Raw genomic sequence first — 16,225 nt, forward strand, 5'->3', positions numbered from 1 at the left:
ATTTATGTCTAAAAATTATGATGTGTCTCGTATTGACAAAAATTAAAATACACTCACAACTTAACCCTCGTGACAGTAAATGTTGTAGTATTATATACATTTATATAAGAGTATACCTAATGTATATATATTATACGGTATCCACGTCACATTAATTGTAACGAAAAATCAATTATAACTTCTTATTTTTCATTACATTACATAATATATTATACTCAGACCTGGGTAGTATCGCACAAGGGCATCCTCACGGGAGGGGGTAGTAGGGGAAATTGCCTTCTCTTGCCTTCTTTAGGTCAATTATCATAATCATAATTTATAATTTTAATGCCCTAAAAAAATTCAATAAAGCCTTAAAAATTCTGAATAATGCACTAAATTATATTTATTTTTGATAATATCGATATAATTTCCAATATAAATTTGGTATAATAATGATAATATACTTTTTAAACTCTTAAAGGAGTGTAAAAAAGTCTTACAGACAGAACTAATCGTTTTGGATTTCTTTAAACAGAGAAATTAATTATTTCTTTTTTTTTATAGGTTTAGATAATAATATATTTATTTACCTGTAAATAGATAGATATTAGATATTATAGTTGGTTAAATTTATATAAAAATCATGTAAAAGCATATAAACCTACAAATTTTAGAAAACTTTAAAACACCCTGAAAAATACATGCAAAAAATGACCTTAAAATTTAAAATCATTAAGAAATTCAAAATAAAAATGTCTTATTCTATTCGTGTGTATTATAAAACGAGTATCGTGTAGCTAGATTCGGAAAACAATGCAAAATGAATCGAAATCCCAACCTCGATCATTATCTAAGTAATAATATCACAAAATAAATATTTCAAAAAATTAAAATGAATACATTTTTTTTGTTGAGTGATTTTTATTACACTCGTTTATGAATGTTAGAACTTAGAATGTTGCTTTTATAGACTTGTGACATGTAGTGTCGAGGTCAAGTTTTCAGTACTGCGGGGTTAATCAAGTTTTTAGTTTTTTGACAAAGAAATTAAATGTTCATAGATTGCAAATAGTTTCAAATTTTCAAGTTTGTGGTATTACTGACTTGAATGACTGAATAAACTAGAAACTATTAATTTTAAACATTTCTTAAAGTTATCAAATCAATGGTAACATTTTTTTATTAAAAAAAAATACATTTGTTAAATTAAATTTACATAGGTAACAATTAATTAAAATGAATGCTGTAAAATTAAGTTTTAATTAACTATCTACGTATAATTCATTAATAGTTTCTACATTCCTTATCTATATGAAAGTAAACAAGTCACAAGCAATACTTTATCACTAATCGGACAAGGAAACAACAAATTTAAAAAGAAAATACCCTCCCCTCTTGACAAATTTTATCGGACGCCCTTGGTATCGCGTTATTTTACATCTGAATTTTTTACCTCTGGAAGCAATCGCTAACTATTTGACATTTTTGCCAAATACTTATTACGTTTTCGTTTAATAAGTGAATAAATAAAATGTTGCCATAGTGTGTCGATAAACAATCATATTTAGGTACTCTAGTGATGGCAATAACTAATAACATAGCTTTAACAAATTCTGTTTAATTTTGAAGATAAATGCCTATCATTAAAGAGTGTCTGGTGGCAAGTCTAAAAACTACGAAATATTATAACCAAAGATAATAAATAAAAAAACCTATATTATAGCTCTTACACAAATATTTGGCAGGCGGTTTTTATTTAGCGTGCTAAATTCCAGGGTTCCAAATGTATCTTATAATATAAAGCAATAAACTATAATTCGTGGCAATTTGATTTTTCGATATTTTTTGCATGATTTTGGATTTTGGATTTTTGGATCTATATTAAATACTTATACAATAATAATAATTATTATCTTAACAACAATCGAAAATAAATATCTTAGTAAAAACAATTGTAACTACGTAAAGTAAATACATATTAGTGAATAAATAAATATCTTAATATCAACAATCGGAACTATGTAATATATCGTACTGGTAATTAGCAGACGAACGGACACAACTGGTATATAAGGTGATCTAAACTTATGTTTAAGAACCTAAAACAATGATAAATTATCGTATTCGATAAACGTATAATTTTTAAGAGGACATCGTGTTATCTCCACATTACAAACGTACAACTTACTACCTTGCAAATTTAGTCAGGTAGCCTAATATAAAATATACGAATTAACTTATTATAAAACTTAGAGGTAACCTATAGTATGCGTGCGTCATCGATTTTTTTATGATATTTCAATTTTTAAATAGTAATATTTTACGTACCCATCATAACATGTTTAAAAATTAAAATCATCATAAAAAAAACCATCGTACAAACACAGATAATATTCTTACATTTGACTTTGATAGCAAGTTCACTCTAAAAGTATAGCTACTATACAAAATTGGATCTGCTGAGTGCAAATTTAGTATGTGGTACGTTTGTAATACGGATACAACACAATTTGCAGGTATGACGTCCTATATATGATATATTTATTTTTAGAAAAATTTCTCTGGGCCATTTTTTATCCCAACTTTCCACGACAATATGTGATACTGAAATGCAATATTTTTGAATTTTTTATTGTCAACCCTCAATCGTCTTCCTGGTATTCGAATAATATATGAACCCACGCACACGAGTTTTATTAATTATATAACCTATTCATATTCGATACATCACTCATTTATCCGTACACTTATAACTTGTAGGGTACTTAACACTTGATTTTATATAGATATAATATATAAAATATAAAATATAAAATCAATGGCTATGGTAAGTATGACAAAATGCGAAAATCGGATAAAAAAAAATCTAGTAACTTTTTTTTATTCCAGGTACCTATTAAGTATTTAGTTACCTTCATATCATATTTATATTTATACATTAATTAATATAATGTATATACGGCCATGTGCCCTTAATTGCATATCAATATACAGTAAACAAATTTCATAATAATATGTATAATTGTGTTATTGTCTATAAAATAAAATATAAATGTTTACCTATTACTTTTTATTTAAAATTATATTTTTATTATTTACAAATGTATTGTTGTACATTTTAATAAAATGCAGGTCCACGCACATTTTTATTGTATATTACAACAAGTATAAATTATAAAAATCTTATTATTTTAGCCGCTTTTATTTTTGTAAAAAAAACATAATTTTATAGTGTTTATATGTGGCTGGGTTGGAGTGATCTACAGCTTCCCCTTGGCATTCACCACTGACAGTGTCTGACACAGTATCTAATATTATTAATGTATAGCAACTGGCTTTAATTTGTAGTTCACGTGTGTACTTTTAAGTTAATAAAATTATGAACAAACCTCAATCCCACTTTAAATTATGTTTTAGACCTTAACACAGTGAAAGTCTCGTGTGATAGTTCATCGTCGAATGATGTCGAAGCACAGTCAAAACATACCTCAAGTATATTACAGTTTATTTTTAAATAATTCAGGCACAGTTTTACAATAGTTTTCTATAATTTACATAGAACGTAAATCATCGAATATCCTACCTACTTATTTATATTTGAATGTATCCAAATTAGGGACTGGAACCGAACCTAAAAGAACCGGTTCTGGAACCGGAACCTTTAAAATATTAAAAACCAGAACCGGGACCGAAACCTATATTTTAATAAAGTACCAGAACCGAACAGGAATTTTTAAATAAAATAAGTTCTTTTAGGTTCAAAAATAAAATAATTTTATTTATCATTTAATACTGTTTTGTGTATAAACTATGTATGATCATATGAGTTTTCTAATATTTCTCATATACTTAATTAAACCCGCATTCCGGATAGATAGTTGAAATTATCATTTTCGGTACTCAAATTATCTGTAAGCGATACCTTTTTTATCAAAAAAACCAGAACTGAACCGGAACAGCTATTTTATTCATGGAGAACCAGTACCAGAACCGGTACCGATAAATTCAAAAGGTTCCAGTCCTTGGCTCCCAAAGTCTATATTATTTAATACGGTTAAATAAGGTTAATTCTTAAATATTATTTTGATTAAATTTGTTTAATCTGGGCATTTTTTTTCAAACATTTATAACTTAAAGCCATGTATTTGTTGAAAAATACGTGTTAATATACCTAGTGTTATTCGTCAATTGCTTACACATATTTCTACATTCCACTCTAAATTCTGATAACTCTAATGTAACTTTGATGTATAATGATGTCGTTGACTGATTTGAAATTGTGGACTGTGGACACGCTTCACAGTATACAGTGAAAGTACAGGTCGCTAAATGAATAAAAATCAGTAAAGAAAATTGTTCAATATAATTTTAAACTATACTATAATTTAAGAGGTCTTATAATATTATTGTAACAATATATGTATTGATATCGATCGATGTTTATTCACTCACGCCATAATCAAAATTAGATTTTTCTAAACTTTTTAAACGATTAAATTTTAATGGGTTTAAAAAAAAACCATAGGTATACCTACCTACGTCTCAAGTGAATATAAAAAACTATTGGTATCAACATTTATGGAGGTTATTTTATTATTTATATAAACGTGCCTACCTATTGCACGTGCGTACATATTTAAAATGTGCAAAATTAATGAACTGTGCGATTGTTTCATTATTACAGTTTTACGGTTTTTTCAATCACTCTATACATAGGCACCTACCAATAATCTTAAAAAAAGAAAAGCTCGTAAAGTAATGATAATACAGTTTCATGAACTGTTGTAATATATAACAGCTGTATAATATACACTATGCATACTCGAATAAATTGTCTCCGGGCCAAGTTACAGAACTGTGCGTACCTAAACAACTAACTACTAAGTACGTTTATTAAAAAAGTTTTTATCGGTGAATAAATTGGTTTCAACTTTTTTATTTTCATTCTATGTTTTTAGTAAATAAACAACACCGTTACACTTTTGTTGTACTCGCCAATTATTTTCACTACGTCGTAATTGAATAGAGTTTTGTAAGGCAGTTGTAATGCGCTGCGTATTTTTCATAATATTTATTCGTACACCTAATACTGCAGTGCACTCTAGTATTCATGCGTAGCAACTAGTAACTATAAATGCCTCCAAAAGATTTCAAAACCGCGGTAAAAGCTAAAAAAAATAATAATAAAAACATTAAAATAGTGTTAACTGAACCTCTTCTTATAAATATTTTGTTTTTAATGTTTATAATTGAGTGTAAAATATATATATTTTTTTAACCTAATTTTACATGATACTGTATGCTTTTCATATATTTTTGTTTAAAACCAGAGAACGTTTTCTTGAAATTTGTAATAAAATGCATTTTACATAAACAATTTATAATACCTAGTGCAACAATGGAAATTATTTTCATTTTCGGCTACTCTGAGTAGCGTAGATATTTTCCGTAGGTTTCCGATTGCTTGAGGAAATCACATTTCACCAATTAACTTTTTGTATGAATGTTATTTGATAGTTGAATACAAAATATTATATTTAATTTCCATTTGAGTTTCCAGTAAATATAACACTCTATATTGTATTATAAACAAAATGTAAATAATGACTATGGAACTAAGAGTGAAAAATCGAAACCTTAACGTAAACTTGCAGTTATTTTCGTGTAGATTTCTTGATAGCAAAAATAGACATTTTTCAATTTGATATACAATACCATCAAATAAAATATAATAATAAATAAACAACCAATTTCAAATATTATATAGTATTGTTATTGTTATATGAAGCTTTTGAAAACATATTATTCTTACTCAGTTTATATTTGTATGCAGTACCTATACACATGTAAAAAAAATACAAATATAAATATATAGGTACCATTTTATTTGAGTTAGCTTGTCACTGAGGCCTCGAGTTGTTTCTACGTTCTGGTAATGGTTATACAAAATTATAATATTGTCTCTGCATGAGTGATATATTTATACATACTACCTAACATTTTTTTTGAAAATTTTATAAGCTACATAATATATTTGGTATAATAAGGTAAAGAGATATCTAAATCATTAAATACTATTTTATACAATTAATAACTAATATGTAGGCTTCATAAAGGAGCCATTCAGCGATGGCACTTTAACAGTGAGTTAATATATTATAATTTATAACTTACACTTCAAAGTTCAAAAGGTTATTTTTATAAATTAAAAAAAAAATAAACCATCACCTTTGCATTGCATAAAAAGTGTATTTATTTTATTTTATTTTTTTTTTTTTCTATTTTTTACAAATAGTGTATTTGTATTTAATGTTGAAAAATGATACTTAGTAATTATTTATTAGAATAACTTTGAACTATTTAAAATACATTTATATTGAGTAGGTATTTATATTTCAAAATATTATTCAATGTAGATAATCAATAATGAGAAATGTATTTGAATCTAATTGTTTATAAGTCATTAAATTATAATATTATATTTAAAAGATTCTAATTGATATTAAGTACATTAATATTTTAATATAACACATGGGTCCTAAACTCCTAACACGTAGTTTCTTGGTTCTGTAAGGAACTCTAAAAACCATTTTTTTATATAGACTTGAATCACTTATTCCAACTTTGATTTCTATTCTAAACTATGTTCCTAATTGAATTTAGTACAGTTTAGTACAAAAAGTAAGAATTGTTCAACTAAATTGTATGTTTTACAGAATCGAAAGTTTTTGGTGTACAAACAAATGTTGATGGCCTTTTATTTTAATTGTAGATTTGCATCTTCAGAATGTAGGTACCTTTCTTGTGAAATTAAACATATTATAGATATTACCTAATAAAAATGATTTAAAATATGTTATAATGTACCTAATAACTGTTTTTAGAAACTCGTAGGCATTCTGAACTTTTATAATATTTATGAGTTGCTCATTAACCAATAATGTATTAAAAAAATATTTAAGATTTTATGCTTTTTTTTTAACAACATAACAAATGTACAGAACACTTTGTGGAAATTGAGTTTAAGATCTATAATGACATTTAATCAACAAACTATTCTCATTTATCTGTATTGGATACCAATATACAATAATAAAATATTTACATTCTTTATGTTCCGTATTCCAATTTTTTAAACAACAAATTTCTTATTGATATTATATAATAGTCAATAGAATATGGATCTATAAATCATTAAAATACAAATGAGTAGTTATGGCATCATTTGATGGGGGGTAGGGTGTCAATGAAAGTATTTATTTCGTTTTGTGTTATAAAAGCCTACTTATGGTGGAATATTTTTGCCGATTCAACTACGTCTCCATATATGAAAAAATTATAGTTTTATCTAATAGATTGTATGTAACTTAATATTTTCTTATTCATATCGTTGATCTATATCCGTACTTATTATTTACATCACTAACTATTCTATAGTTCTTAAAAATGCGTACACTATGATTTGTAGACCTATTAATAATTATATAAATACGTACTTATTAAAACAGCCAATGTGGCCATTAAATATCAAATAACGGCAGTATAGCCACAGCCCCTGTTAATTAAATAAGCATTTAGGATGGAAAAATTGTCTTGAATCCTAGGTTGTAAATAACAAAAACCACAGGAGGATAAAGAAACAAACAATTATTTGTAAAACGACCGGTAAAAATGTTGCCATTTAGTATAACTTAAAATAGGCGTGTAATTAATTGATTTTTATATAATACTATACCTTAATAGAAATTAGTTTTAACTTATGAATAATAATAGTATGGAAAATTAAATGTCGTATTTGTATTAAACTAAATACAGTTGTCTTGTGTAAATACGTATACAGAACTCGTATAAATTATAAAAATAATTACTAATAGTAAGTGTTATGGTTGTCTGTTCACAGGATCTTTTAATTCAAGGTCGGTCAATTCATGTAGGTCGAGCAAAAAAACTAGCGTTTTTAAGACGTCACTGTCTCCACGGCCACAGGCACCACCATCATCTTCGCCGAGGGTCCTCAAACGCAAATCGGGCGTACAACAATTGGCCAACAATCGGCTATCCAGTTCAGCTGAGGTTATGAAGATAACAATTTTGGAACCATCGCCAAGTAATGATCAGTGCAACTGCAGCCAGTCTGGATATTCGGAATTGCCCGTCGTCAACGGCGTCACAATCAACAATAATAATAACAACGATGATGACAAAAACAATCAGAAGTATGAAGTATTGGAAACTATTGACTTCGCTAACCAGAAGAAGCAGCAACTGGTGTGCGTGGCTGACTCCGGATCTTCGATAGACATTACAAAACCGGCCACCGTCTACGCGGAGAAGCCAGTGCATCACGAAAGTGATGGCCCCATTTTATCTGTATCTCGTCCACCGACTCCATCCACTGCCAAAAAGCAGCCAATCGAGAGTCCACAGCAGATCGATGGTGACAATGTTTCATCCATGACCTGTCCACTGACTCTGTCCAATACCGCCGAGCAGCTAATCGAGAGTTCGCAGCAGATAGAAGGTGACAACGTTTCATCCATGTCCTGTTCACTGACTCTGTCCAATACCGTCGAGAAGCCAATCGAGAGTTCACAGCAGATGGAAAGTGACAACGTTTCATCCATGTCCTGTCCATTGAATCCACCCTCTACCGTCGAACAGCAAATCGAAATGGTACAGCAGATCGAAGATGACAACATTTCATCCATGCCCTGTCCATTGAATCCACACTTTACAGTCGAACAGCAAATTGAGATGGTACAGCAGATCGAAGGTGACAACGTTTCATCCATGTCCTGTCCATTGAATCCACCCTCTACCGTCGAACAGCAAATCGAGGTGGTACAGCAGATCAAAGATGACAACATTTCATCCATGTCCTGTCCATTGAATCCACCCTCTACTGTCGAACAGCAAATCGAAATGGTACAGCAGATCGAAGATGACAACATTTCATCCATGTCCTGTCCATTGAATCCACACTTTACAGTCGAACAGCAAATTGAGGTGGTACAGCAGATCGAAGGTGACAACGTTTCATCCATGTCCTGTCCATTGAATCCACCCTCTACCGTCGAACAGCAAATCGAGGTGGTACAGCAGATCGAAGGTGACAACGTTTTATCTATGTCCTGTCCACTGACTCTGTCCAATACCGTCGAGCAGCCAATCGAGAGTTCAAAGCAGTTCGAATGTGACTACGTTTCATCTATGTCTTGTCCACTGACTATGTCCATTGCCGTCGAGCAGAAAAATGAGAATGTACAAAAGACCGACGATGATATCGTTTCATCCATGTTCTGTCCGTTGACTCTGTCCACTACCGCCGAACAGCAGATTGAGAGAGTACAGCAGATCGAAGGTGCAAACGTTTCATCCGTGTCTTGTCCGCTGAATGTGTCCATTGCCATTGAGCAGCAAATTGAGAGTGAACAGCAGATCAAAAGCGACCCAGCCATATCCATTTCCAGTCTATTGTCTCTGTCCATTGTAGTTGAGCAGCCGGTGGCCGTCAAAAACTCAGTGATGACGGAAGTTGTTGTGGCCAACCACCATACAGTTTCACCGGAATTGTCGCCACAGTTTCCTGTTATGACATCAACCACTGACGACGAGAACCCGATAGTCCATAAAGTTGTCTCGCCGTCGCCGCAGCCCAAAGATGGCATCGAGTGTCCGGTTCAATCAAATACGGGTAAGAACCAAACCAAAAGTATGATAATTTGTGTTATGTGAATAATATTCAGTAGTCAGCAATCAAAGTACCTATGTAATTAGTTTTTGTAACATGAAGGGATAAAAATTATAATATAACGATAAAAAAAAATCATACGTAAGAATCTAACATTGAGCCAAAGAAGGCTTCAGCACGTTTGGGAATTGTATTCCAAAACGCGTCACGTTTGGGTACTGTTTTATTCTAATTCCGTAACACAATTGAGTACTATAGAGTATAGAATATAAACTATAGTACATATTATTTATAATACATATAAAGTTGCTTTTACGTTTGTACTTTGTTAAGTATAAACTCTTTTATATAAGTTGTTTATAATACTAAGAGTTCGAATTTTGCAGCTCTATAAAACTATAAAAAAAAAACTTAAAATTAAGCTAAAAATCAGAGTTAGCTTAGTATTCTAAATTGTAATTAAATACATTAAAATTTAATATAATACGTATGAAAAATAAATGTGTAAAATATTTGAAAAATTAATGATGACAGCCAGTTAACAGTTTGTGGATGTTATATGTTAATCTATAAAATAAAGTAACATTGTAGTTTAAATTATGCTTCCCACCCAACTATTTTTGAAAATTCTGTATTTTACTTTTGATATCTGATTGCAATGAACCATTTATGTTTTATAATATTTTCAAATAAGAAACTTTGCAGGCGTTCTAGTTTTTATGTATTGAGATCTTTTAGATCATGTAACAACATTTCTTATCCAAGTTATATCGATTAAATCGAACATATTATAATATAAAATCAATTGAGCCATGTCCTGTTAGAACACATTATATAATATAAAAATAAATATTGATATTTCAAATACATTGATTTGGAATACATTTCGAAAAAAAGTTACACAAAACAATGGACTTAAAAATAAAAAAAAAACCCAAAAAGACCGAAAAAGTATTAAAAAGTAAAATAAAATTTCAAGCATTGTATTCTAAGTAGTATATATCTAATTTATAGTTAACAACCTGAGTACCTGACATAACTTTGTTTTAGACCAAAGAACAAAAATCAAATGCCTACAAAATCCGAACTCTATTTATAAATTACAGCTTATATTATATTATGAACAAAATCAAAAAGTAATATCTACGATAAAGTTTGATATCCATTAGGTATCCATGTATTATAATTAAACATTGAAACAATTAATAATTATATGCCTTTGTTTTTTTGCTTTAATTATGAAAATCAACTAATATAATATATCATATATAAATTTGGATATTATTTAAATTATATTATTTTTATTATTATTATTATATTATTATATTATTGCATGTCAATTTTATTGGGTCAACGTTGGTATCATAAAACACTGTCAAATAATAATTTACTTAAATATTAAATAAATATAACTATGACTAAAATGGTTTTATTTATTTTATGTTATCATGTAAAAACTTTTTTTTTTTGAAATAAATCTACAATCTATACCTACATTAATTTTTGTACAATAAGTAGGTTTGATAAGTGAATAATAGAAGGTTAACATGAATAGTGTGATTAGGGAGGTTAGGTACCCAGTGGTAACACCCTATCAATTGTAAAAACTTAAAAGTATTAAAGTGCAATAAATTCCATGTGGCTTACATATATATACTTCTTAACCAAAGGTTCGTGATATTATAATCTTAGGAGTTTCGAGTACCCAAACGTGTGAATTTGAAATACCGATCAGGTTAAAATAGTCAATTATGCTACAATACTAGTAGAGAATAGCATGTGATAAATTCCATAGTATTACGATTTACGACCCACCAAAATGTGGATTAACTTCGAAAGCAATCATTATTAGTTTTGGCCCTATCGTATACAAATACGATGTTAAAAATGTACAAAAGATATTATAAACACTGATGTAGGTACCTATATTATGAGCAGTGTTAACTAAGTTTTGGAAACTACCTATTAGCACAATTTCTCCTGTCAACCATAACGTCTTGCTCGTCTGGTCTGTTTAATCTGTAATATTATTATGGTGCCAGACGCCAGTGGTATCTGGTTATAGAGAACCACTCCACCCCCTCCCCACAGCTGTAACTATCCTACATACCTACTATTTGCTACTTTTTCGTACAGCACAGCCCCATCTTAGGCAATCTTATAAGTTCAACGGTTATTTTAATATAGAAATAATTTATATCGGTTTCGTCGTTCAAAGTTTGGAATAGTTAGATACATTTGGACGCCACGATTTTTAAAAGTTGAACGATTTAATTTAATAAGAATTTATAAGAACAATATTGTAATATCTATTTAGATATATAAATTATCAATACGTAATTTAACATGTGAATGCAATAAAGAACTTTAAAAAATATATGTCTTCAAAATGCCCATCACGAAATATTTTTTCAAATTAATTTTAGATCAAATTTATGATAATATCATCGTTCGTCTCATTTTATACATGCGTTAAGTTCCAAATAATCGGTTTAAGAAAATTATCACCAACCCAAAATATCAACAGTGACCTTTCAATTAAACTTCAAAATAATCACACATGTCCTGCTAGCCATGCATAAAAACAAAGACGACCATAACAATATAACATTATAAACATCTGTGAAATTGTGGATTGGACATACTCATTCATAACTCATAACAAAAGATCATCTTATTATTTATTATTTAATCAACAGGAATGATGGTGCTCTCAGACAAACCGGCGATGTCCAAGTACGAGATGAAGATAAAAGAAGTAGACAACAACATAATTTCGTACTCGAAATCGATACTGTGCACGGTGCTGGTCGTCGTGCTCCTTCGCGTATTGTTCTGATACAAATCGCTCTAATTTTTTTCAACTATTGTATTATAAGATTTCTATGTCGCCCATTTATAATATATTATAATATTACTTACGTACGAGTAAAGTTTTCCACCAACCGGTTAATCCAAGAGATTATCGATTTTTAAACGTACTCGTCATCATTTGAACGGATGTTTTTAAAAATCGATAGTCCACGGATGACCCTCAGTAAACGTTACTCGTTCGTACTGAGTGATGATAATAATAATTAACTTCGCATCCTAGGGATCAAAATTCTTTATTCATATTATGTTATATATAAATATATGTGATTTTTATTTTTTTGTTTTACCAATTACCTAGAGATGATTTATATTACTGTTTAGTTTATGTCATAATAATGTTTATACATCTTATAGTTTACACAATAATTATTATTATCCTAATACTTTAGTGCTGCACGTTCATTATTCAACCAAAGAAAATGATGTTATCGCAGCTGCAGCCAATTTAGGCCAGTTTAAGTTAAATTATCGTCACTTCCCTACCTATTATAATTATATGCCATTCACGTGCACTAGCACTGTGGGTATTATTTATTTACTATATTTTTTACATTGCGAATTATTTTTATTTTTATTTGAATTATTGTACTATATTAATTTATATATTATCATAATAATTGAAAACCAATTCTTCGTCATAAGTAAATGTATTGCGTACAAATGTTATAAGTACAGGATTTCAGTTTTAAAAACAAAAAAAAAATCTTTACCAAACATATTATATGTTTGTTGTAATTTTTTTTTTTGTAGTTAATTTACGTGTTTCCTGTATGTATAACGTGAGTTTCAAAAATAATTTTTCACTATACCAATATTGTACTACATATTATTATACTATTTATTTGATTGTCATTTATTAATAAAATCACGCAGAAATACTAAGATATATTTGACGAGTTAAATGTCCGTTGTCTAATGAGAATTGATTTATTATAACATTTAAAGTTAAGAAATCTATTTGATGATCAACCACATATTTATTATATAAGCTAAAATTAAAAGTTTGATGTTTTACAAAACGTTTGAATAGGTACAACCTAAAACATGTATCGCTTGAACAGTAAAAATGTGTTTTATTAATAATTTATTTTTGTTTCATAGATAATATTAATATATACCAAAGTATTCTACCAAAAAAAGTCTACCTAATCAAATATTACTAAACCAATTATTATTGTTATTGTATTGGTCCTTTGTATTTTCAGTATTGTGATTATTGGGTATATCCCGCGCCTACGTATAAAAAAATATATTTACATATAATTAAATTAAAATGTGTTTACTTTTTTATAAGCGTTAAATAGAATCATTGAGCAGAGTATAAAAAAAAATCCAAAAGAAGCCAGTTTTCAGACTTAACAAAAAATAAAATTGTTATTGAAAAGGTTACACTAATAACTAACTGCCAAGTACCAAGTACGTATAATATTAGTTGAATAATATTCAAATATTAGTTCATCTATTAGTAATTCAAATATTAAATGAAAAACTTTAGATTTTAAAAGTATAGGTAATTTATTAATGTAATTATAACTTTCATGTGTATACACTATATATAATATTTCATATTCAAACCTTTCAATGTTTACTTAAAATGTAACTTTTAAGTTTTAACGTTGAGTCAACATTTCACAACTAGGTACCAACTTGTATGTGATAACGGCCTTTAGTTGTAGCAATAATATTATACTAATGTTTAATTTATTGTTATAATATTATAGCATATACCTATCATTAACTTATAACTTAATGTTACGTATAATAGTCAATACCGACGTATTTACCGTTGTATATTGTGAATACTGAATAAGTTCATAAAATAATATTATGAATAGGTAGTTTAAAATTACTCTAATTACTTTAAAAATTGCATTGTACCTATACGGAAAATAATGATACACATAATAGCTAAAAGTTTTAAGGGTATTTAATTAATATTTTTTTTTAAATAGATACAACAAAGTAAGAAAAACCCGTAGAGGAACAAATATTATTTTCCGTATAATTAAATATCATATTTTGTCAATATTTTGCCTTCAAACTTTTATAAAAATAAATTATGGCTAGGTACCTACCCACATCGAATTGCTTAAATAAACTTATACGAAGGCACTTTCAAGCTTTATGTATTAAAATTCAAAATTAACTACAAAATAATTTCCACATTTTCATGATTTTGAGGTAAACATTTCAAATGTTTATAGCTCAGAAAGAGTCAAAACATATTCAAAAATTGATTACAGTCAAAAATAATTTCGCTGTATACTAATTTAGTCCTAATACCTGATCGGGAAAAAAAAATAATATACTAATTGAGTCACGGGTATAAACGAGAAATATATTAATAATTGAGTCCGCGGTTGGGAAACCAAAAAATATACTAATTGGGTCCGAGGATAATTTATTTTGAGTGAAATATAAAATCCACAGTAATTTAGGGAGTAAATCCATACGTACTATGGAGACAACTACGTGATATCGTTCATATCATTTTTATGACTTTCGGTCAGATAATAATAAAATAAAATAGGTTACATAACATGTAGGACGGGAATTTCGAATTTAATCTCTACCGTGGCTGGCATAATAATAATAATATGTTATACAGTCTATCGATATCATTATATTAGGTACGACGAGCACCATGGGTAATGTTAAGTTTGGTCATCAGCATAACTTAGGAGTCATCGTTTTCATTTGGGACAAGTGTGGCTTAGAAAAATCCGATCATTGGGTCTAGTTAATGAATACAAAAATAAAAACTCTGAAATAGATAACTATTAGAAAACATATTTTGGACTTTCAATTTTAAACCCGTTTTCTAAAATAATTGGTAGGTATGATTGTGATATAAGGACAGGATTATTATGCAATTCTTATACAATTCACGTAGAAATTATTTTGATTCGAATTGTTGACGTTTTGTGTAGATTTTATATGGTTCATTTTTTTTGCATATTTGAGTAAAAATTACTATCAATTGCATATTTTTATATGTATAATTGGTACATAAAAGTTAATTTTTTTATAAATAGTTGATGATTTTTTTTTTTTTAATTTAATTTTCCGCTCTGATCATCTACGAGCAAGGGCCAAGGAGTGTGCTGCTTGTCCTGAAATATACATCTACATTACAATCGCAGAAATTTCTAGTTTAAAAATATAAAATCACATTTTGTAACTTCATATTGGTTGGTAGGTACTCGTTCCTAAATTAATATTACAATTTTCCATTAATTTTGCATTTATTTAATTGAACAGTAGTTTGTATACAATTATAAACAGAAGTATACTTATATTTCAATTGTATTTTTTATTCACATTATAATATTATATTTTGTAATTTTTTTAAGATGTTTAGTTTTTTTTAACACGCAGCAAAGGATTTTTTTTACATATTTTTGAATTTTTGAGTTTATAAATATGTGCATGGTTATATATAACAATGATTATTGTTAAACAACAAATTGTGAATAATAATATAATCTAAATATTGGGAGGGTTTGAGAGCAGAGCCCCCCCCCCCCCCACGACTATGTGGCAATTCATAATATTGGTATTGAGGCAGGTTTTAGAAAGTCATATTTTAGAATGCCGAGTTTTAGAATACTAAGTTTTAGAAACACTATGTTTTAGAAAATAAAACTTTTAGAATACCAAGTTTTAGAAACACTGTTT

The 16,225-nt window shown here is 28.5% G+C and overlaps 1 protein-coding gene across 1 annotated transcript; it reads left to right on the top strand.

The window, feature by feature from the left end:
- Nucleotides 1-3,384: 3,384 nt before the first annotated feature.
- On the top strand, nucleotides 3,385-13,821 carry LOC100572913 (uncharacterized protein KIAA1522 homolog). The gene is made up of 3 exons (XM_003242727.4): nucleotides 3,385-3,474; nucleotides 7,883-9,676; nucleotides 12,373-13,821. The coding sequence occupies exons 2-3, from the start codon at nucleotides 8,059-8,061 to the stop codon at nucleotides 12,510-12,512; spliced, it is 1,758 nt and encodes a 585-aa protein (XP_003242775.3). The 5' UTR covers nucleotides 3,385-3,474; nucleotides 7,883-8,058; the 3' UTR covers nucleotides 12,513-13,821.
- The last annotated feature ends 2,404 nt before the right edge of the window (nucleotides 13,822-16,225 follow it).

This window comes from Acyrthosiphon pisum, chromosome X, assembly GCF_005508785.2.
Source record: "Acyrthosiphon pisum isolate AL4f chromosome X, pea_aphid_22Mar2018_4r6ur, whole genome shotgun sequence".
Lineage (NCBI taxonomy): Eukaryota > Metazoa > Arthropoda > Insecta > Hemiptera > Aphididae > Acyrthosiphon > Acyrthosiphon pisum.

Coding starts and splice junctions, on each gene's coding strand:
- LOC100572913 (XM_003242727.4), top strand. CDS start 8,059: ATGAAGATAACAATTTTGGAACCATCGCCAAGTAATGATCAGTGCAAC. Junction 9,677..12,372: donor TCCGGTTCAATCAAATACGG/GTAAGAACCAAA, acceptor TTTAATCAACAG/GAATGATGGTGCTCTCAGAC.